The following is a 23,486-nucleotide window of genomic DNA, read 5'->3' as shown; positions in this document are numbered from 1 at the left end:
GTTTCCCGGCTTGGCCGGCCAATGTGTCGACTTGTCCTTGAGCAAGACACTGAACCCCCAGTTGACACCGGTGTGTTGAGTGTTTGGGAGTGCGAATGGGTGAATGGCCAAATCGTGTGAAAGCGACCATTTACTTGCTCTTAAAAGAGTCAGCAGCCATGCTCAGATACAACATGCTTGTGTTTAGCAGGTGTAATGTTTATTATCTTAGGGTGTTGGCAAGTTTGTGTATTTGCTACTTTATTAGCTATGCAAGCAGTGCACCTGGGGGATATCAGTTGGCTGGCTGGTCCAAACTTAAATATCTGAATGACTATCAAATGGACTGCCATGAACGTCTGTGCAGTAAACACATTACAGTTATTACTGTTCATCCTCTGGGTATCATAGACATCTGTAGCAGATCTAATCCACCCAGTTGAGATAATATGTTTCAAAATTCAGAGGATCACCTGAGGCATCATCTTCTGTAACTCATATTCATCTGCACACAAATTCATGTCTATCTATTTACAGTAATAGTTACTGAGATATTTAAGTTGTGGCTAAAGTAGAGGGCTGGCCAACTAACAGACATCATCCCCAGTCACACTGCTTGCATGGCTAAAAAACATGGCAAAGATAAAAGGCCTACATTTGAAACTTTTCTGCTCCCACACGAAAACAAAACAGAAGGCAGTGCTTTCAGGGCCTCCTGGGACGCTGACTAGTCACAGCTGTCTCAGAGCTCCTCGATACTGAAGGGCCAAAGATGAAGATTCCCTGTGTATCACCAAGTTTCCTCAGAATTTTAAGAGGTTGTTCCCCAAACAATTTTCACTTAAAGATCCATTTACTATCTTTTTCAGCAGATGGAGTTTACTAGCTGTCATAAAAACAGCTCACTGCCTGACCTGAAGTATATCACTTTGATCATGTGACATTTAATCAATCAAAGTCTATTTAGTGTTAGGACCTTACATACAAACTAGGTATTCTTATTGACTTTAATATATGAAACAGTTTCGGATTGGTCTCACTCTACTTTAGTAGGCACAGCCACAAGTATCTCCCTGAAAGTGGAGGTTCAGCACAGGCTGAACTCGTTTTAGGGTTAATTGAGTCCAATCAGGTTGTTGAGCTCCAGCTGCTGCAGCTCTGCAGTGAACCTGCACCCGTGTTTCTGTATAACTCAGAGGGGACAGAGGTGTGAAGTTGCAGTCATGAACTTCCAGCTTAAAACCAAAGCTTGCCTCTTTGACCTGCACTGTTCCGTAGGCCTGACGGACTGGGAGATGGACAAGGAGCTGAAACTGGCAACTACCACTGACCAGTTTTATCACGGTGACAGTTTCTCTTTTCTCTGGAGCGTTTGGTCTTACTGGGGTGAAAGGATGCTGGTTATTCACTTCCATTCATTTCAGAAAGCACAAAAATTCACGGATGACATGTTTCAGTTCAAACACTGATTATTGTTAGAGGAGTTCCTGCATCTCTTGGAAAACTGGCTGAAGTCAGGGACCAGGTTACAAAGAGTTGACACTGGAATATTGAATGCACCCCAAACCACCTAAACCTGGTAAAGCTGAGAACTAAAGATCAGAAGGAAAAAAAAATCCCAATGTCAAAATGTAGCTTTACGAAAGAGAAATGTAAGTGAACTGATCTGTTGGATGCAAACATGAATGCTGTCTTTGCTGTAACCAGCTTCTTTTAAGTACTTTTATAACTGCGTGCTCCACCTGCAGGGTTGTGGTTTTCACAGCTAATGGTGGTCCTGTCATCCTGTCCAATACTGGGTAGCTAGGTGATTTTATGTATTTGGTCAGTTTAGCAGCTTGTTTTGCATGTAGATTTGTCAGGTTTGGGATTTTAAAGAATAAGAGCCATGGTGGCACCTTTGTCTCCTCAGTTTAAATAAGGGGACATCTTCACGATCTTATGACTTATGGCTCGCTTTCATAATGCATAAAAATGAACAGGATTCACAGTGTAGCACAGACAGAGGGTGAATTTTTTTTTTTTATTCTGCTGTTGTCTGCATCTCTCCAGAGTACCAGACACAAACAGTTTTTCTGATAAAGCTGAAGTTCACTGCCTAGTCAGCAGTTTAAAAATGTCAAACCCACTTTCAAACTTATGAAAACCTTAATTTTAATAATAAAGGCAAAAAGTGTGTATCTATGTTTTCTCCATCCAGATGACAGTAGACCAGTCAGAATAAAACCCCTGGTCAGTTTCACAAACCTGTGTTTTAATCAGCCTTCAAACTTTCCTCATTTATGGAGTTCAGGTGTGATGAGGGTTATGATGCACTTTATCATTGTCTGGAGGAAGAAAATGTAGTGAAATCACTTTTCCTTGTTTCCATAGTTAAAACTGAGGTTTCACAGGTCTGAAAGTATTTTTACACATGCAGCATTAAGGCTTTAACTAGGGCGTCTAACACGCTTTCACAAAAAATGTGTGGATAAAAACTGTAGAATTATTTACTGTATTGTTGTTGACGTGTCTTTTCAGCTCCCCTTAACCTGGCAAAGCTGCAAACTTGACCATGTATTCGGCTGTTGTCCTCTGATCACAGAGCCATAGGTTAACACACAGAGGTGCAAACTGAAGAGCCTTCCAGAAATAGTTAATGTTATACCAAGTGCAATAAAAACAAAAAGAGAGACAACAAAACTAAAATCAGCATTTGGTGATGGAGTCCCCAAAATGTTTACGTTTCAGTCTGTTTTAAAGGTGACTTCTTTAAGAACTTGTTGGTGTGGGGCATGATCCCCATCTGCTGTTCTAGCCTGGTGCTGAAAATGTCCTTTTAAATTGGTGGGAATCCCAGTTTTGAAGCAGTTCATCTCCAGGCTTCATATTACGTTAGCACCGTTGTCTCACAGCATGACGGTTCCATCTATAGATGAGGGATTGATGGATACGACGTTCAGGAGCAGTGAATGCAGGTTAAATCAACTGATTAAGTTCAAAATGTGCAGTTTGCCATTGTGTGATGTTTGTGTGTCGCTGTCTCTCTCTGATGGTAGATGACCAACAGAACGATCAGTATGTGGTCCAGAGGCCTTCTGCCAGAGCCTCAAGAAGGAAAGATGAATTCATTTGGTACGATAAAACATCAGGTACGCTGAGAGGAAACCACACTTTTAGGAAGATGAATCTGAGGAGGTCATGGTTCAGAAACAGCATTGTATCTGTGGCTCCATCTGTGAAATCCCTCCTATGTGCAGTTATGCTAAGCTAACTGCCACCTCATGTTTATTGGACAGCTGCTTTTGTCACTTTCTGTTCCTCTCATCTTGGTGGAGATGAACAGAAACAGGCTCTGTTTAATCTGGAATATCAGCAAACTCTTCCTTTTTGTTTTGTCTTTGTGCTAAAGTAATAATAAACTGATCTTGTCTGGCATGTTTTTCTGTCCATCAGACACCTTTGTGAAGCCAAATCTGTGGCTGTTGGTGAATCCTAACATTGCCTGCCCAATGCAGTACGGAGAAAATACAGCAGATCTGCAGATTCTCGGTGAGTCTAGGGAAATCCAAACATCACTGCTGGAGCCTGTGGAGACCCAACATTCACTGGGAGCTTCTCTCCAGGACAAACTGCTCCACCCTGCATCCTCCTGCTCTGAGTACCTGGTACAGTATGTTGTACACTGCAGACAGGATCAGTGGTCCCTGTTCTCTACATTTACTGTGTTTTACAGCAAACGCATTTACAGTGGAGTGTGCCGGTTTGTGAACAGTGGCTCAGGTTGTATACAGAGTTAAACCTGGAAACTTTGGCTAAACTGGCTTTATGCACTAAATATTTAAAAAGAAATGGGAGGTTAACCCTATAAAACCATTTGTATCATATTTGATACGTGAGGTTTCTGGGCAAAAGAAAAAAAAATGCCCCATGTATCAAATGTGATACAAAAGAAATAAATAATCTAAATAATGTCTGTCTATGCATATATGGCAAATAAAAATCATGAATTTTGAATCATGAATGATATGTTGGATTTTGTTAAAAGGTTTAATAAACAAGGGCTCTCTCGGGGTGCTCCGCCTTCCTCCCACAGTCCAAAGACATGCAGCATAGGTTGATTGGTGTCTCTAAATTGAGTGAGTGTGAGAGTGTGAGAGAGAGATCTACGTGTTAGCCCTGCGATGGACTGGCGACCTGTCTGGTGTGTACCCCGCCTCTCGCCCGCAGCTGGCTGGGATTGGCTCCAGCCCCCCGTGGCCCCGTTTGGGACTAAGCAGTATTGACAATGGATGGGTTTAATAAACATCTCAGTTCTGAAAAATTAGAATGTTCTGGCTATTTTTTTGTTGTCAGCCATTTATATCATCTGTATTTTACTAGTACTTCAATATAAAATGAGCATCACAAGTATCACTAATAAAATAAGGGAAGTGTTCCTTATGCAGAATGGCCTGTCAGTGCTTATATATACTTATTATTATTATTATAATGTACTGCAAGTGATGCATTTATTTTGTGATTGGTCAAGGTGAAATGACAGGGTGGGGGGGGGTGGTGAATACTGGTGCAGGAATCAACGCACCAGTTTAGTTTTTTTTCTCCCCTCCTTGACTGTTAGATCAAGGCTGAAGCCCCCTCGTGTCGACCAGCCAAGAGCAGACGCAAGGGGAGGACCACCAAGGCCAGAACGAGGACGCTCAGCTTGGGCCGGGCCCGAGTTCCTTCAGTGAGATCAAGGACCTTGCTAATCTCCTAATCTTTTACTCTGACGAACAAACACAGGAGATTTCTCTGTTTTCTCTTCTCAGTGGTGTGAAGCGGGTTGGCTCTGCTGCACCAATCAGCATTTGAATTGAAATATGACAGAGCTTAACTGAGCATGCTTCTGTCTAAACGTTTTTAAATTCATGAATATCTCATTTAAAAACAAAATTTTTGGGATGTCAAATATTCCTGAGAAAAAGAAATTTAATTTTGAAGACCCCCTAAAGATTTAAGTTGGTATGGAGTGTCTGGAAATGTTCAAATGAAAACTGTCATGCATGAATTGTGTAAGGGGGATGAATAGGCCTTTATTCACTCTGTCTGCAGGACAGCAAGACCCTGAAGCCAGGATGCTGGCCTCGTCCACCAGTGAATTACTGCATCCTCATTGCCTTGGCGCTCAAGAGCAGCCACACTGGCAGCCTCAAAGTGCAGCAAATTTACAGCTTTACCAGGTCAGATTTTGTTATATTGGCCAAACATGTTGGGATTAAATATCTTAGGAGGAATGACCTACACTGAAGGTTATGGGTCACCTCCATGTTTCCAGCTGATGCTTCAGAGGGTGTAGTAACAGCCTTTTCCAGCACTGTGTCCAAACACGGTTCCCACAGCAAGTAATTTTTATGTTCACATGAAGCCCTGAGCCAGGCTGCAAAGCAGAGCAGTGCTGCAGCACTGGCAGGTTGAGATGGACAAAACACAGTTCAGTTAAAAGAATTTGGGTGGTTTCCTTATACTAATCCTCAGGACATTTGTACTAATTGGATGGCACTCAGACATTTTTGAAGTTGCTGGAAGGCAAAACAATCTCCCAAAATGTCAGGCTGATCCATAAAAAGGCCTCTGTGTAATGAGCAATAGTAAAGTTGCAGCGTTCTGAACCATAACCTGTTGGGGGGGCTGACTTCCCTCATGTTTCTTCCATTGCTCCCTGTCTTCCCAGAGAGCACTTCCCCTTCTTTCAGACAGCTCCAGAGGGCTGGAAGAACACCATCCGACACAACCTGTGCTTCAACAGCAGCTTCCGCAAAACCTGCAATCAACTGAACAAAGATGGTAAGAGGAAGTCCTGTTTTTGGTACCTGACTACGGACGGACAGCGCCGGCTGGAAGATGAGATTCACACCTTGACAAGAGAATCATTCAAGCAGCTGGAGAGGAGCATGTCCTGCCCAGGTGATCAGAATAAATGGAAGATAAAATGTATATCTGAGTGGATGAATTCCTTTAAGGATGCCTCTACACAGACTAACCACAACAACCGGTAATGTACTAAACACAATTAGTTAGATGGTACAAGTATCTACAGAATACCTTGATGTACCTGCTGTGGTTAATAAATGCTGGATAACAATGATTTGATTTTCAAAGTACAGTAGCAAAACACTTAAAACTGAGCACAACCTTTTTATGAAAAGATTCCCAGTACAAATTGTGAGGTGCTAATCTGTAAAGAACTATTTTAATTTAAAGAGCCTGTCGCTGCTCATTTCCACCCATTTAATTTTGGGAACCTCTAGATTAGCTTTGCACCCTTCTTAACTCCAAATACTCAAATTAGTTCAGAGTAATAAACCCATAGAACCTCTTCCTAAAAGAGAGTTCATGAACACGCACAACAAACCTCAACAGCATTAATGTCTGCAGTGGTATATGTACCAATGAAAAGAGATGTGTAACACTACAAACACAGCAGATAATTGAGAAAATGTTTTATCTGACATAATGCAGACATAGTCACTTCTCCAGCCTTACAACAACCTCTTTAATGTTGCAGAAATTAAACAAAAAAAAACGGGGGGGCCCCCCCCCCCCCCAAAACAGTCTAACAAGCAAGTTTGCAAAACATGTATTTACCAAGTTGCTTCTGCATAGAGTTAATGGAACATGTGTTCACCATCTATCTATCTATCTATCTATCTATCTATGAGCTTTAGGTCACGTCTAAAATGAGATTCACTGTAACATTGTAGATAAGGCAAAGAACGGCATGCCATGGGCTCTTTAAATGCTTTTAAATTTGAAAACCTATGCTTTGCGGTTGGTGACGGATGAAATGTTTTCTTTTGTTTCAGATGTAATTTGGACTCTACTTGGATTGTGATTTCAGTTGTAAATATTAAAGATTAAATTAATATCCATAATGTTTACTCATGTAATATACTCTAATGTAATGGTTTTTGTTTAATTTTTGTTAAAGAAAACTTGACTTTTTTTTTTAATACTTAAAAAAAAAGTTCAGTCAGACTTTGCACAATTTGACAATATTGTGAATTAAACTAGCATCGTTAAAGTGTGTGTGTGTGTGTGTGTGTGGTCAAGTCTAAGTTCAAGTCCAATAATTTCCCCCAGGTTGTTTTGGTAATTCCCCACAAACCCATCTAGAGTGTGTGTGGGTGGCTGGAGGGGTCTTTTTAAAAAAAAAAAAAAAAAAAAAAAAGCATCTGAAGAAAGCCGTCTATGCATGCATCTGATCTCTGCTAGTGTTCAGACTGTTTCAAAGACGAGAAACCACTGCTCTCTCCATTAATCTCTACGGGGGTTTGTGCGCACCGCATTTGGCACCAGATGCGGCTCTGGCAAAAGGATACAATCCTGTGCGGCAAAATAGTTGGATCTGGTTCAACTTTCAATAGATGATGTCATCCAGCAAAGGTGCTGTGTTGACCTATCATGTACGGGGTACAATCAGTGGATGCCCATGGGAAGAAGGCTTTTGTTTACCTTGTTTGCATGAGATTTTACTGAGTTTGGGTCACATTTAAACCATAACACACCATGAATTTTCAGTAGTACTGGACATTAAACAGTGGTTTTTAACCAATCAATGCCGACACACTGGTGGTAGGATTATTTCCTGTGCTACATTAGCACCAAGGCTAACCAAAACACAACGGAAACTCCCGGGCTGGGAATGTGAAATAAGCCTTTCACGTTGACCCGTTACAACGTGGCCACATTGTACATGCCTACTCTATCCCCAGCCGGCGCAACCTCTTGTGTTAAAAACAGTAGAGAGTTGTTTTTACAAGATCAGTCTGAATGCCCACTGAGAAGCAGAGTAGACAAAACACAGCAGAGATCTTGTGCAAGCATAGTTTGACTTTGCTTTCTTCAGACCCTAAATGTAGCCTCAGTCTGTCACTAAGAGCTGCAGGTGATGTGAACAAGCCTGATAAATGCCAGAAACAGCATTTCATATACAGGAGATTCCTCTGCCATAGATGTCTCAAAGCTCTTATTTCCCCTTGGAGGAGCGGGGGAGGACTAAAAAAAGGGAATTGGGATTCACCTTTTCAGAGAACAGAACAGCTTCTCATGTTGGTTCACTCAGCTCTCGCTTGCAATACAGTAGTAAGTTGCAAATAAAACTGAATTGACATGGTGAACTGTCAGCTGTTCTTCTGTCCATGCTCCACTGAGCGGTGGTTGAATAGTGTCTCCTGTGTCTGACCCACCACATCACACACTAATCAGCCCAAAGGCCACATCTCCTGCTGCTGTTGTTGCTCTTTTTAAATTTTATATAAATAAAACGGGAGTGATGCTTACATGAGGGTGTAGGTACCCTTTATTAGGGAATATACCGTGCAGGATGTTGGAAAAATCAACTTTACCTCTAGTAGAAAAACCAGATCTTTGGCATTTTGAGTCCGTCTTTTACTGCCTGACAGATCTGCAGTGACCTTGGTGGCCAATATATTGGCTTCGTCTTGGAGTAGTTTATCCTCATTTTTTTCACAGTGTTTTTGGTAGAACATCTCCATCATTTGTCTGCTAAAGAGAAACGTTTTATTTAAAAGCTACACGTAACTCACTGTGTCCTTAGCTCAACAGTTCAGCCACTGCTAAAGACGTCCTGATGTGACTGAATACACAAATTACTGCATGGCTGCTTTGTTTAGATTTGCCTGCCTCCCAGGACACCTCATGGACGTAATGTCATTATTGCAAAGAGATGAAGGCAAATCTCCCCTTCATTTGCCAGCAGTCAAATGGTTTCTACTAGTCAAGTGACTCTTCTGATTGGACAAACACAGATGTACATCTTGATACTGGAGGATTTCTGAAGTGTTTCTCATGGAGCACAGCAGCACAAGAAACGGCAAAATGCATCAGGAAAGGTAACAACACTGGCTGAACACTTGGTCCGTTATTGGTTGTGAAGATGGCCCACACATTTTTCTTTTAATGAGTGTTTTATGGTCTTTAGTTATTAGTAATTCTGTCACAGTTTGGTCTTTAATCTTCTGAGATGTTAAGAAATCCATGACTGCTCATCAGTGTATAAACACAGAGTAACACAGCATTGTTGAATCTGATGCTGCCTGTACAACAGACTCATGGTGATGAAAAGCTGCCTCGCTGGATCCTTCCTCCTCTTCCTCAGCAGTTCTGTGTCTGGACTTGGGTCAGTAGTGGTGAAACAATATGATTCCATCCAAATGCATTACACCTGGAAGGATGCACAAGCCTACTGCAGGAGGTAGGGCTTTCTGGTCATTCAACTGATCACCAGTCCTTTTTAGAAGTTATTCTTTTTAGTTGTTGTACAAAGTAATGAACTTTGGAAACTGAATCAAATGAAAGGGGAGAGAAACTGTCTCAGTCACACTAACAGGTGATTTAAAGCTGCAAAGGAGGAACCTGCATGAACCGGGATGTTGACATGCCAATGCGCAGCGCAACTGTCGGCAGTTTGAGTTTGCTGATTTTGTCACAGGTCTCCCCCCTCTGTCTCTACCTCCCCTCTTTCCTGTCTGCATCGCTAGAACCCATTTAAAGGCATAAAAATGCCACCTTCCATCTGTTATAGGGTTACAGATATTTAATCATCATATATACAGTAGGTGAATTAGGAAAGAAACCTGAAGTCATGATTTCTATTTTTAGTCACTTGTATTCTGACAGGTGACTGTGAAGTTAAGCAGTTGAACTCTTTTTGTCCAAATAGCTCAAACTACTACACTGACTTGGCCTTCATCAGGACGCAGTCTGACGAGGACAGTTTGTACATGAAGCAATATAATGCATGGGTCAGCCTGCAAACAAGTTCATCCACGGACTGGTGCTGGTACTGGTACTGGCCTGTTGCATGGACTAAATGTACTTTCGGTTCAGACCCCCCGGCAAACTCTGCTCAAAGCTGTGCTTATGTGACTTACAACAGCAACAACAACAGCAGGTAATGGGACTGTTCTTGCACCATTTGGAAAACTGTTTTTTCATATCAAGCAAATTTAATATCACTACTGAACATTTTTCATATGCATGCCTTATTTCTTATTTTGTAGTATTTTTAATTTGTTCAGTTACCTGCCACATATGGACCAGTTAAAATAATATATTTTTTTCTTTATCCCAGTGTTTCTTTGGGCTCTTGCCAGCAGTTTAATTAACAGTGGGTGGACTGGTCGTGTTGTCAGGACGCTGCTAGTTGGATTGGATCAAACCACATCTGCTGAAATAGAAGAGTTCAGTTTGTGAGGGTTAAAGTTGGAATCAGTGAGATTCAAATTAAATCCCAGTTTTGATATTTCTGATAAATATTGGTGCAGTAATCTTTCAGTGTTACTGCATTAAGAGGTTCAAGTTTATAAGCCTATTGTTCATGTGCTGAGCAGGGTGAGTATGTAACCAAGCCTCACTACTTCTCTCCACTGTGTCTGAGCTGCTAATACAAAGTGAACATCATTCAACAGGTGAAACGTGGGTTGGGGTTTATCGTTTTATGAATGGCTGTCAAAAACATAGACAACAACCAAAAGATATTTTTAGCTTCTTACGTGTTTGTTAGAAGATGATTTTTAATTTTGTAAAGGACTAATTGAATGGCCAGGAGCAGTGAAGTGAGACAAAGAGCTGCAGCCACAGCACACTCAGGTGTTGCCATGTGTGGAAAACTACTCCGGCAGCATGGAGTCAGATCAATTAATGATTTTTTTTTATTATATTTATTTTTATTCCTTAAATTAAAAAAAAATCTGAATTAGTTTGGCTGGTAGAAGGTTTAGTCACTGTTTCATCAAAAGACAAGACATGAAATTCAGACGTACAACAATGAAATGTGCTGAAAAAGTATGAAACAAATGCAAGTTTAAACAAGTGGGTTTAGCAGCTTTTTAAAGGCGCCTAAAGAAAGAGTCTTACAAAGTTTAGTAGCTTGAAAAGTCAGTTGCCTTTTGTCTCGAGTCTGGAGCAGGGAACAGTCCACAAGCTGTGACAAGAGGACCTTCCCCGATCAGACCAAGCACCTTTTAATTGTAACTGTAAATAACAGTTTTCAGTGACAGTGAAGCATTTTGCTCGCTGCCTTTGTGTTGCTGAGTGCCTCTACTCGCCTCCCATTTTTTGCAGGAGCACCTCAGTGGGAAAACACCCGACACTCTTGCCACTAATTTCCATATGTCCAATCAGAAGAACTGAGAGCCAAGCCTTCTGTGGGGCGACCTGCAATATAGTGCTGACCTTCTGCAGACAAATGGTCAGCCCCTCGGCAGGACAGATGGGTTGTGTAGTTGGCAGTCAACCCAGCAGTTGACAGCAGATTGTCACCTTGTCCCAGACTCATCCCTTGAAGTGGCCCTCATCTATGACCTCTACTCTTCCTGAGGGGGTCCTGTGGCCACACAGAGATCCAGTTCTCTGTGTTCAGCTATTCGGGAAAAGCCTCTCTCCCTCAGTCAGAGCCAGAACAGCTGCCCTCCACTTCTCCATTTTTAATCTTTGGATAATAAGAAAGTAATTACCGTATATCTGTTGTTAATTGTGACAAATGATGAATATTTATATAAACGTTTTCTTGCAGTGGATGGCCAGTAATCAGGATGGGATGGCTTGGATTTAACAACAGCTGTTTACTGGGAGATTATTGGAGCATGGCAGAACAACAGGAAGCACAGCAATACCCCTGAACGTAAACAGGACATAAATCCTAGTTTTATTGTGGTAGCAGAGATAGCTAAATTAGCCTGGCCCTTTAATGAGGGAGATGTTTTTTATTTGACATTTGATTTCTCGTGTGTTTGGAACAAGCAAAACTCAATATTAATTCAATGTTTAAGCAACTTAAGTTTGTTTCCGTATGAAAAAGTTTCATTATATAGCTGGGTAGAAGGGAAATTTTATTCAATATTTCAAAAAATATAGAGTCTGGTCCTCAACTTTGTCTCAGTCTTTAATTTTGGCCCACTGTGTATTTAGGTTTGACACCCCTGCTCTAAAGACAGTGATTTGGTGGTTGCCTATGCAATAAGAACAGAGCAGCAAGTTGCTCTTTTATTGTTTGTATACATAAAAAAAAATCACCTTTATTTGGCCAAGTATGTTACACACACGGAATTTGTTTCCGATACATAACCAAGGCAGCCATTTGCGGCACCAACTCACACCAATGGCTCTAACCATCGGGGGCAACTTGGGGGATCAGTGTCTTGCCCAAGGACACTTCAACATGTGCACCAAGATTTGAATTTCCAAACCTCCAGTTGGGAGACAATTGCTCTACCCACTGAACCACAGTCGACCCCTGTACTACAAAATAAAGCAATGTGGTGCATCTCGAGTTCTGTCTGATCGGGACCTAATGGTCATATCATCTCAAGGATCTTGAACTGGATTCTGAATTTAAAGTTGGTGTAATGAAATCAAAATGGGGCTTCCGTTAAACAGTTTGGAGGTCCGATCCTGTCAAACACTCTGGCTTTAAGCAATCCATGGAAAAAGGCTTGGAAAAAGGTTGGCAAAGGTTCAAACTTCTTCCTGTAGTAAACGGGCTTGCCATGTGAGACATGGGGCCGTTTGGGATGTAGTTTTCTATAAAAGGACAACTAGGATTAATGAATCAAGTTCTGCTAATTTTTTTTTATTATTTCTCTTGGAAGGTTTTATGGTGCTGCGTGTGAAGATTATTATTTCGTCATCTGTGAGAAGAGCGGCAGAGTCGCCAATAAATACACATTTGTAAATCAGTCGAAGACACAGCCTGATGCCAAGCAGTACTGCCAACAATTGGAAAATGATCTGACAATAATCTGGTCCAGCTCTGAACTAAATGAGGCTGTCAAACCAATACACATTTGTAAATCAGTCGAAGAAGCCGCTTGATGCCCAGCAGTACTGCCAACAATTGAGAAATAATCTGGCAATAATCTGGCCCAGCACTGACCTGCATGCGGCTGTCGAAAAGCAGGACTTTCCGGTCTGGACTGGACTGTACAGAGATGCTCAAGGTTAACACAATGCTTTTGTGAACTGTTTTAATGCATTCAATCCATTAACTCCTTTACTGGTGAGGTTTGTTGTTGTTGTTTTACTGAGATGGCACCAAATCTGAAAGTTACCATCCATTAAACATCCATGTCCTCGAGCCCACAGACGTCTGTGACTGTCAGGGCCAGACTGTGTCATTCTGTAGTTTTGTCATGAGTACACACCCAGAGACAAAATCTGAAATGTGAGAGCTGGCAAAATCTGTTACTGACACTGTTACAACAGCCCTACAGCTGTGAGCCACAGGATGACTTCAGTCGCTTTGTGAAACCTTTGAAAAATTTAGTTTGTCCATCACTGGTAAAGGAGTTAAGGATGGACTCACTGACTCCACTCCTTGTATTTAAACATGTATAAGGGAGTTAAAAACCCTACTGAGTTGTTGTTTTTCCTTCCTTCCTTCCTTCCATCCTTCCTTGTTCTCAGTACAGTTCAACTTCTGTCTTTACCACTAAAGCTGACGAACAGTAAAGAAACTTCTCCAACATCTGATCTGCAGGGCAAACATGGAAGTGGAGCACAGGCTCATCAAACTATTCAAACTGGGCACCAGGTGAGCCAAGGAGCAGTGGTGACTGTGGCGCCATCTCCTCTGTGAGCAAGAAGATGACTGCCCAAAACTGCTCCGACCGATTTCCCTTCGTGTGCTACAGAGACAACCTTGTCCTGGTGAAGGAGAACAAGACCTGGGAGGAGGCGCTGGCACATTGCCGAGCCCTCGGTTCCTTTCCGGACACCCGTAGCTATGAGCTGGTGAGCGTGCAACCTGGAGACGACCACATGGTCATGGTGAACAAGGTCCAAGTGGCCGACACTAATGAGGTGGGTGTATCTTTAGTGACACATTTCATAAATGAAATGCGCACAATATATGCAAAGTAGCTGAGCCCTTTCCACCAACCACGGCTCTGTGTTTTGTGAGCAGGGGAGTTGTGGCTGGATTTGGCAGGAAGTCTGCTTTATGGCACAAAACAGGATAATTGTTATTTTTCTTTCTTTTTTATTCCAGAGAAAACTTTGTGAAACTCTTTCAAACTGTCTAAAACCTTCCTTTGTTTCTGTAAGACTATATTCTGATTAACAGTACAGTCATGTGGCACTTCGCCTGTCATGACATGAATAATGATTCAGGTGTGTCAAATTTCAGTTTATTGCTCACTATAGAGTAAAATGTTTGGTCCCCCTTGTGTAAGAAACAGTAACTGGGTCAGTGAGCCGTGTAAAAGCCCCTACCATACCGTAGGAGCAGGACCCACACATTGACAAAGTTTTGTCTCTTTTTAGTCATTGGGAGCCTTTATTTAGGTGTTTTACACTTTGTGGCCACTTTGCCTTTGTCTGTACTTGTTCTGTGATCCTTTTGGTTCTTCTTTGTAGTTTGCATCTCTGTTTTTGGTTGCTTTGCTTCTCTTTGTAGTCATTTTTGTCTCTGTTTTGCTTGTTGTCTGTGAGGTTGTTTTGCATGGCTTTGTGCTCATTTTGTGGCTGTGTTACATATGTTTTTACTAATTTTGTGTTTTGTTGGTTGACTTTAAACCAACGACAGACACAAAACCAGCCTCGGTATGAAATGTTAAGTTGGTACCAAGGCTCTGCTCCAGGGTCCTCTGACCCTGAGGCTTGTTCAGTAATCCTTCCACAACATGACAAAGTGATGGACAGTGTGCAGTTTCTCAGAAAGATGCTTCTGGAACCAGTGGCTATGCTAAATCATCTTTGTTTAAAATGGGCATGAAGTGATGAGATGTACAACAAATACAATGCTGCAGTTAATTGTTTTTCATATCCACTTTTTTCGGTGTGCTCCCACGTGCAATAAAAAAGTCTATTTTGATTCTTTTCCCCTAGTTAATTGTTTTTCATATCCACTTTTTTTCGGTGTGCTCCCACGTGCAATGAAAAAGTCTATTTTGATTCTTTTTCCCTGTTTGTCAGTCTGAGCTCTTTCTTCTGTGTTCTCATTCTTCTGGCACTCCTGCATTTTTATGTACCTATGATAATTATTAAAGTTTTATTTTTGTATGTCTATTTTTGTTGCTTAATGATTGTGGCTCATAACTGTCACTCACCACAGTTATTTTAAGTCTTGTGGATGCATTATAAGTACTGGTTTCTGGTCTTGAACACGGTGCCCATTTATACCAATGAAAGTTTCCTATTCAGCAGCATATGCCGAAACGGTTTTCCCTCTGGTTGCTCTCATCTTGTGTATCTCTCTGTGCATGCTCGTTATTGTGTCTGTCCCACCATCCATAAACTTTACAATGTATGATGATGCCATCCCCATAAAAACAGCTGACTATCAAAATATTAAACGTGAAATTTGAAATTCATCTATAAAAAATGTAATAATTCAGATGCTTTGTGGACTGTAGGTACGTATTTGTTGGAGTCTCGCCCCCTTAACACATTCATTGGTTGTTTTCCTCCCTGTAGGTGTGGGCAGGCCTTCGTTTCCTGGCTGGTCACTGGTTCTGGGTGAACGGTGCGGATCTGTTGTACTCTGACCTGCCCTTCTGCCCCCCCAACGGGCAGCACTGTGGAGCCTTATCCAAGACTGGCATACACAGCCTGGATACCAGAGACTGTTTGGAGAAAAGGAACTTCCTGTGTTACAGCACGCCATACTGACACCGCTAACGTCACCCAGATCAGAGTGATCACCCACCAGATGTTTAAGTCTTTTACCATATTTAGATGATCGATATACTTTTCAAGTCTTTGTGAACTTTGTGATCATATGGAGGGATTTTTTTTTCGTTCTCTGTAATACAAATCTTGTAATCCAACTCTCCATTTAAGGAAAAATGTCATGCTTCATTTTAGCTTAATAGTCATGTAGTAGCTCAGATATATGCACAGCTTTGAATGTGCCCATTAAAACCAACTCAGCTGCAATCACACATCTTTATGCATCACTGCTTTACCTGGATGTTTTAAACAAACTCGCCAAAGTTAGTTTCACTATTTTTAAATAGCAGTGTTAGCTAGCTCATGTTTTTTCAGTAAATACTGGCAGCCACAGCTGCTGGAGACATGTACCCAAACAGCAGAGAGAGGGTTTCACAGCTGGTTTAAGCAAATCACAAACACACACACACACACACACACACACACACATTGGATTTAGCAAAGTTGTGAGGCTGCTCACTGACACAATGCCTTCCCTAGTCCCTAACATCTAACCTGAACCATCAAACAGTGTCAAAACGTCCTCACAGCAATGGTATAAAACTAAAGTTTGTCCACACAACCATGAAGATGTGTACACACACACACACACAGGTGACACCTAAAAACACACCATAAATCGAGGCTCTTGAGATTAGCTCTGCTGGATGATTGATTGAATTTGATATTTAAAATGTGTAATCACAGAAAATGTTAACCGACAGAAAATTACCTTTGCTGCCAGATAGCTCGCACCTGTGACTGTGCTCCGCCCCCACCTGGCTACACGTGGCCAGCTAACCCTCCTTCAGAGTCACCCTGCTCTCTGGTCACCCTCACTGGGTTTTAATGCAGTCAGATTCACCATATAGTTGTTCTCTGACATCTTTTGTTTCTGTTGTCAGACAACTGAATGAGTAAGAAATCAACACTGCGTGTTCACCAGAAGTTGTTCGCAGTCTGCTGCATCGTGCTGATAAAAATTATTTACATACAATAAGGTGTCTGAGGAAATGATACCAACTTTGCTGCATTTGTGGCTACATTAGCTTTTAAAATGAACAATCACAGAGACTATTAGAGGCTGATTTAACTTCACACTCACTCAGCCCCTGACCCTCGCTGGGGTGGCTCTGTTTACCCTGCACCAGGCTGGTTGTTTAGGACTGATACACTCTGTGGCCTGTTTGGTAAAAGTTCTGTTTTGGCCAGAGAAAATCACCATTTTAGTCTGGACAGAAGGCTAGAAGAGATGGGGAATGTAGACACAGTCTCAGAAGTACAAGTTAAAAGTAATGAGCACAAGTAAAATAACAATGTAGCTGTGGTTGACTGACTGCATGTAAATTGTATTGTCTGCTTTTCATACTTAAGCTTTTTGGTATTGTGCAGTGATTACTGTTGGTTCATTTACCTACTCTAGGTAGTTGGATTTACAACCTTGGATTAAATGAAGCCACTTCCTTATTTGTGTGGCCACAGTGCACTTCTCACACTGTGCAGTTGAGTGATTAACAGTCCAACACGCTGTTCGTAACTCATTCTGAACCACGTCCATGTTGTAATGGAAACACCAGAGGTGAAACTGATTCCAGTCAGGGAGCAGAGAGTCGCTGTGCACAGAAACACGCTCCCTGTAAATCAATATATTCAGCTGGACAAGTCAGTGTCGGTGCTGGCATTAAGCCACGCACGCACGCACACGCACACACGCACGCACGCGCGCTGTTTTCATTTTTTGTGGGGACTTTACATTGACTGACATTAATTTGCTGTTATCCTAACCTTAACCTCACTCTAACCTTAAACCATGTTTCCAACCTAAACTTCTGTGATAGCTGAGTCCCCATAATGTGAGTGTGTTAACAAGTTTCGATCCCCATAACGTAATACAAAGGCACACACACACAGCATCCAGTGTAAGTGTCTGTGTGCTGAAGGCAGCTGGGATCGCTGTCCAACTATCTTGGGAGTAAAACATCTGAGACAAAACAAGGAGATCTTGGATTCTAATTGTGGAAACCTAATAAAGTTTGAGTAGATGTGGAATATCTTCAACCTGAACAAAGGATATGGAGTTAACTGTGATTGGGCTTTTCAGCTCTTTAACATCTAATAATCCATCACTGTGTTTAATGAAACTGCTGGCAGCTGCTCAGCAGTGAATGTTTCACAGATGAGTCATGAGTGAGCGAAACCATTCCAGGAGGCAAGAGTCTTAGAAACCCAATGTGTCTAAATGGGAGGGTGCAGGGGGCTGGGTGAGTGGTTTTTATTTGGATCTTTAATTTAATTTCTATGCGGTCAGTAGCTTCTGAAAACAGCATGGTTAAAGTGTTTAGTTTTCCCTGAGGTCCAATAAAAACAGGATTTCATAAAATAAATCAACAAAACCTAAAACTCCAAACTGTTTGTCACTACTCTACATAGCAAGTCCTGACCGTTTTCTGACTGGGTTCCTTTGATTGGTTAGGTGTATGCACAAAAAGTACTCGGTGAAAAAAGAGTACTGCACAGATTTAGCCTCACACTCCTGTAACTGTGTCCAGACTCACTAGTGATCAGCTGTTCTGCAGTTCACTTCTCCAAAGCTAGAGGTGCCATCTCCCAAATCAAACGGCTACACTGGATGACACATTGTACATCAGATCATCTGGGAGTTTGCACAGTGGAAATGATTGCAGTGCTTTTAGGTCTACAATGGAGAGAACAGGTGTTGATATTAAACATTTTAATCTGCTCTGATTCTGTGGCTGTCCTTAATAGACTGTCATCCAAAAATTCTAGCTGTCAGAGTATTTTCTTTGAAATATGACAGGGATATGTGAGACTTATTCATCAAGGGAAGTCAGTTCACTTTATGTGGGTGCCAGCACATGTGGGTCTGAAGGGAAATGAAGAAGTGGGCAAGGCTGCAAAGCAAGCAAGAAACAGTGGGTCTACTCTTCCTGTTAGGTAAAGCTGAAGTGAAGAGATAGTTTGGAAGAATAACAAGAGCAGTGGAACCTGGAAACAAAGGGGAGGTTCCTTTGTTGTCTCAACAATAACTTCAAACCAATACACAGGAATACGGGTAGGTCAAGGAGAGAGGAGGTCATGCTGAATCAGAATCAGATCAGGACATTCTAACTCAGTACATATAAAACAAGTAGACACCCAACTGGATTATGTGAACAGTGTCAGATAGAGCAGTCAGTAACATGTTATCATTGTTAGAGGTATGTACAAAACAAGCAGTGAAGAATTTAGAAGACCCAAGAATTTAACTATCTTGGGCAGAATTTTGTTTCGATAGGTCTGATGGGTAGAATGTGAACTCTGAGCCACAGTCTGAAGCAGAAGGTGGAGCTAATGCTCCTGTTACAATCGTGTCCAACTGCTGTTAAATACCAAGAAGAAGATGGCATCATCTTCCTGTTCACCTGTAATCAAGGTCACTGTGAACTGAGATGAGCACAAAGTAAAACTATGGTATACAACATTGTATGTAGCTGCACACTTTGAGGATGAGCATTTACATTTGAAAACTTCCTATGACTGTGGATGATAATAGTTTGTGATTTGATGCTCTGACTAAAGGCTTAGCTTGAACTAGTCTGAAGATGCATCCCAAAGTAGCAGACATGTGAGTTTGTCTCAGTGACAAGTCAGTATAAGACACTGTCAAACACAAGACAGGCAAATAGGCAACAGTCATGTCAGGCACATATGATAGAAAGAAGATTTATTTTTTTAAGTTTCTGTTCCGACTGTGTTCCAGTCAAGGTGGAAGTTGTCACAGTACTGTGTGCGACCAGAGGACGGTGGCTTCTAGTCAAGACACCTGCTGAACCCAGACCCTTCTAGCTGTCTCAAAAACAGCTGTGGTGGTGCAGTATGTGGTGGAGCTTGGTGCCTAGTTTCTGTGTGTTGTTTAACTGCGGTAATATGTTTGTCCAAGTGATCTGGTGCAGAAAAAGTGAACCAAAACACTGAGCCTGAGGAGAGATGAAGGCAGATTAGAAGTGAAGTGGAAACTGAGTGTGATGGGAGCTGACATGATTCATGTTCATCGTCATTTTTGGAAAAGTTGATGCCAGAGTTGTGTTTAATTTGTCAATGCAAGCAAATATTGTAGTCAGCTGTGTGATCTAACAAAGCTGTTAACCATCTGCGATTCAGTCCCTTTCTCCAACCCGTGGACCATGACGCTCAGACCACATCCAGTACCTCAGGCCAGGCAGGAATTCCTGACATTTATTATGGAGGAAATGTTGAACTCACCCAGTCATCTTCCTTTTTTATCTTCTTAGCAGCTGAGAAAGAGGAAGCGACAGGAGTGAAAAGTAATTTAAAGAGGGCACAAATTACTGGCAGAAAGGAGGGTAACCTCCATTAAAGTCAGTACAGTTCATGTAAAATCAAAGAGGTGCAGGACTCATTTGCATTAGTGTTCTTTACAACCATCTGACCATGTTTTTCCACCTTCCAACCTGCTGTAAAGATGACCGTCTGTCTGGGGAGCTCCTTCTCCACACTCTTCCTGTTTTATGGATCCCAGAGTCGATCAGCATATCAGTTATTAGACTGAAGCAGACTCCAGACGCAGCATTTACTGCAGTTAAACAACTTATGGGTTGAGTGGAGGGTAGGGCTGCATGTTCTGTACGGTAAACTTTTAAACATCAACATGCTTGTCACTGTAGCCGTGATTGTGGGAATTTCACATGAAGATAATTTGACTCCAACGTGGGAATGGCAGACTCCGCCACTCACTACTAAGATCATTACTGAGTGCAAATACCTCAAAGTATTATTGCCTATGAAAAACTGTCATTAATAGCCAAGATCGCCACACTTCCTGGGAAACCTGGAAACTTTCAGACCAGTTTTCCAGTGATTGAAAAATAATTTTGACATTCTCAACTGTTATTTTTGCTGAGATCAAACCGTCAGATCACTGCAGCAGCTGGAATTAGAGCCAGTGCATTTTCAGTCTTGGGCAAAATGATAAGTCATGTTTTGAAATGTTCTGAGCCCCACAGCATTTTGCAAGCACCCCAGATCTTTTCGCCACAGTGTGACATACATTTCCAATTTGTCATTCGATACATAAATGTTTTTTTTCTGGCACTGAAGAGCCTCTGTGTTGTTTTGTTAGTGTGTGGGCCATGTTGTTTTTTGCCATACACACCTGACTGGTTTGGAATTAAGATTATATGGAATTTAAAATTTTATATGCACTCAGGTCAGGTTGGTGAGGGCAGACTGTTCAAATGTAGCCAAGCAACCAGGAAATGTGAGCTGCTGGCTGATAAAGAGCCACAGCAACCAGGAAATGTGAGCTGCTGGCTAATAAAGAGCTGTGCTGTTTCCACAGCTGTCTCGCTAACATTACATGTTTGGTCAGGATGATATGTTTGCAGCTTGTTTTGCCTCTGGATGTGTCAGGTTTGTGGTTTGACTGTTCTGTACTTTGTTACTGAAAGTTGTGTGTACACATCTATGTGTATTATCTATACACATAGTTGTGTGTACACATCTATGTGTATTATCTATACTGCTAAATAAGGTTGTGGGGGGCTGGAGCCAATCTCAGCTGACAGTGGGTGAGAGGCGGGGTCCACCCTGGACAGGGCGCCAGTCTATCACACTCACACTCACACTCACTCCTACGGGCAATTTAGAGTCGCCAGTCAACCTAAGCTGCATGTCTCTGGACTGTGGGAGGAAGCCAGAGTACCTGGAGAGAACCCACGCAGGCACAGGGAGAACATGCAGACTCCAAACAGAAAGGCCTCGGGTCGGCCGGGGCTCAAACCCAGAACCTTCTTGCTTCTTGTGAGAATCGATGTGAGTCAGGTCATCCCCGCGGTCACATGTTTCTGTAACAGTTGTTTTTTTTCCTCTCATCTGAACATGGTGTGTTTTAAAACAAACTTCCACAGGAAGGAATTTGTTAGTGTCACATACTTTCCCCTCCATGTACCGTCTACCCAGGTTGATACTGGAACATTTTAGTCCATGGACATTAACAGAAATCTGTGAGGTCCTGTGTGGATCCCCTGTTAAAATGTGCTGTATATAATTGATCAACTCACAAAGAAATGGATCTTCAGCTGAATCAAAGAATTTCCACCAGACAGTAACTGTGTGTTTTCTGATGGATTCTCTAAAACTCGGACTCCTCCTCTAGGGAGATACTGGAGACGGTGTTGAAGCTGGCGGTCAGGGCATCGCCATCAGCCTCATGCAGAGCTGTTTCAACAGTCGGACCAGGTTAAATGCTGTGGGAGTGTTGCTGTGGAAACCGCTGTGTGGAGTGTTTGTGAGTGTTTAAGCTCCCGCTGGATTTTGTGGGCGGGTCAGCGAAAAACCGTGTGTGTGTGTATCATTGTTGGCTGGAAATGCCTGGGTGACCTAATGCACATCTGTGTGTGTCGGACTGACACAGAAGGATTTTTAAAAAGTATAGTTTCACTTTTGTCTCTGTGTGTAGAAGCACTGAGCGTCTTATCTTGGTGTTTAAGCACAAACAAATGAGCAGTAGCTTGTTTGTGGTGACAGTGTCAGGACGGTTCAGCTCGTCGCCTCCAGCAGCTGCTGCTCTTCTGAGCTGGCATGTCTTATTCATAACCTGCGCAGCAGTAACCAGATCCAACGCAGTCATTATTCCTGCAGCCTCGTCCTCGGGCTGCTGCTCTCTGAGCTCACACAGCCAGAGCAAAGAGAACAGCTGATCGAAGGTCTGAAGTCGGCCTGCTGTGTTTCTATGTGCACTCATCCTGTGGTGATGTTTTTAATGTTAGTGTGAGTTTACCTGATTCACTAGGGGCACCATGAAGACAGAGGACAATCATTCACTGTTATAAAAACATTTATCTCAGAAATTCCTTCAAAAATAACACATATAGTACCTCTAGCAAGAAAAGTGGTAGAATTCCCCTCCTGCCATTTTCCTACAGTTTCATCTGCAAGTTTTTTTTTATTATGATGTTTGTCTTTTAGACACCTGAGGCCTCTTGAAAAAAGTTGCTGTGTTTGTCCTTTGGTGAGTTTTTTGTGTACAGTAAATATAATACCACCATGCATCAGTGTTTCCCACCTGCTCTCTGTTTCACTGGGTTGTTAGAAATTGTCATGAGCAGGTTGTGACAGTTTGGCCATTTCGTGCACAAGTTTCTACCAGTAGAAGTCCAGGCTACGTTCCCAGAAATGAGTAGCACGGCTGTTGACAGGACATACAATGAATGACAAGTAATGGTCAACATCAGCCTACAAAGTTGAAACCTCCTGTTCTAGTTGTTGAGCCGTTCTAGCTTTGTGAAAAGCTTCATTTGCTCTTGTGTGTGAAACCCTTTAACGCATTTTAATTTAATTTTATGGCTTTAATTATGCATTTTTCATTATTGTAGCATTGGTTTTCAGGTGATATGATTGTTTCTCCTGTTGCTACTAAGATACAGGATATCTACATAGTCTTCCCTGTTACAGTTGGGCTTGGTCAAACATGTCAACATTTAACACCAAAGGTTACGTTATCACCTGAAACACACGTAGAGGACAAACATCCCCAACTTAAACTGGTGACCTTAAGTTGTCTTTAAACGATAAACCAAGAATTGTGCAATGTCTTCAGCGACTGAATTACATTTCCAGACATTTTCTCTGCTTCTGAATGGAAAACAAATACACTTATTTTCAACCCAGCAGTTTAACAGTTGGCACTCTGTGTATTTTACTGATACTCTCTGGTAAAATATACAACATGCATACATTTAATATTGTCACTGATGCACTGTTATAGAGAGAGAGTCACATGACCCCTGTTAGAGTGG

At 41.9% G+C, this 23,486-nt stretch overlaps 2 protein-coding genes across 6 annotated transcripts; both read left to right on the top strand.

Annotated features, from left to right (window-relative positions):
- The first annotated feature begins 1,089 nt into the window (after positions 1–1,089).
- On the top strand, positions 1,090–6,887 carry foxr1 (forkhead box R1). 5 transcript variants are annotated; one of them, XM_020588326.1, is made up of 7 exons: positions 1,099–1,323; positions 3,018–3,110; positions 3,415–3,626; positions 4,580–4,687; positions 5,053–5,180; positions 5,672–5,904; positions 6,804–6,887. In XM_020588326.1, exons 1-7 carry the CDS (start codon positions 1,203–1,205, stop codon positions 6,830–6,832), a joined length of 924 nt encoding a protein of 307 aa, XP_020443982.1. In that variant the 5' UTR covers positions 1,099–1,202; the 3' UTR covers positions 6,833–6,887. The 5 variants fall into 5 exon arrangements, with proteins under 5 accessions (XP_020443984.1, XP_020443983.1, XP_020443980.1 ...); XM_020588324.1 differs by lacking the exon at positions 6,804–6,887 and having other exon boundaries at positions 1,097–1,323; positions 5,672–6,380; XM_020588325.1 differs by lacking the exon at positions 6,804–6,887 and having other exon boundaries at positions 1,098–1,323; positions 4,586–4,687; positions 5,672–6,379.
- Positions 6,888–12,887: 6,000 nt separating this feature from the next.
- LOC109952997 (dromaiocalcin-1-like) lies at positions 12,888–15,891 on the top strand. Its single transcript, XM_020588335.1, has 3 exons — positions 12,888–12,959; positions 13,499–13,821; positions 15,436–15,891. The coding sequence occupies exons 2-3, from the start codon at positions 13,606–13,608 to the stop codon at positions 15,628–15,630; spliced, it is 411 nt and encodes a 136-aa protein (XP_020443991.1). The 5' UTR covers positions 12,888–12,959; positions 13,499–13,605; the 3' UTR covers positions 15,631–15,891.
- The last annotated feature ends 7,595 nt before the right edge of the window (positions 15,892–23,486 follow it).

Source organism: Monopterus albus, unplaced genomic scaffold (genome assembly GCF_001952655.1).
Source record: "Monopterus albus unplaced genomic scaffold, M_albus_1.0 scaffold528.1, whole genome shotgun sequence".
NCBI classification, from domain to species: Eukaryota; Metazoa; Chordata; class Actinopteri; order Synbranchiformes; family Synbranchidae; genus Monopterus; species Monopterus albus.
Note: the sequence above shows the minus strand (reverse complement) of the source record. Positions and strands in the feature narration are given on the sequence as shown.

What these genes read in the sequence shown, in the direction of transcription:
- foxr1 (XM_020588324.1), top strand. Translation starts at nt 1,203, where the DNA reads ATGAACTTCCAGCTTAAAACCAAAGCTTGCCTCTTTGACCTGCACTGT. An exon ending in TTGGTACGATAAAACATCAG is followed by an intron (nt 3,111 to 3,414) that starts GTACGCTGAGAG and finishes TCTGTCCATCAG; the next exon opens with ACACCTTTGTGAAGCCAAAT. An exon ending in CCTCCTGCTCTGAGTACCTG is followed by an intron (nt 3,627 to 4,579) that starts GTACAGTATGTT and finishes CTTGACTGTTAG; the next exon opens with ATCAAGGCTGAAGCCCCCTC.
- LOC109952997 (XM_020588335.1), top strand. Translation starts at nt 13,606, where the DNA reads ATGACTGCCCAAAACTGCTCCGACCGATTTCCCTTCGTGTGCTACAGA. An exon ending in AAGTGGCCGACACTAATGAG is followed by an intron (nt 13,822 to 15,435) that starts GTGGGTGTATCT and finishes TCCTCCCTGTAG; the next exon opens with GTGTGGGCAGGCCTTCGTTT.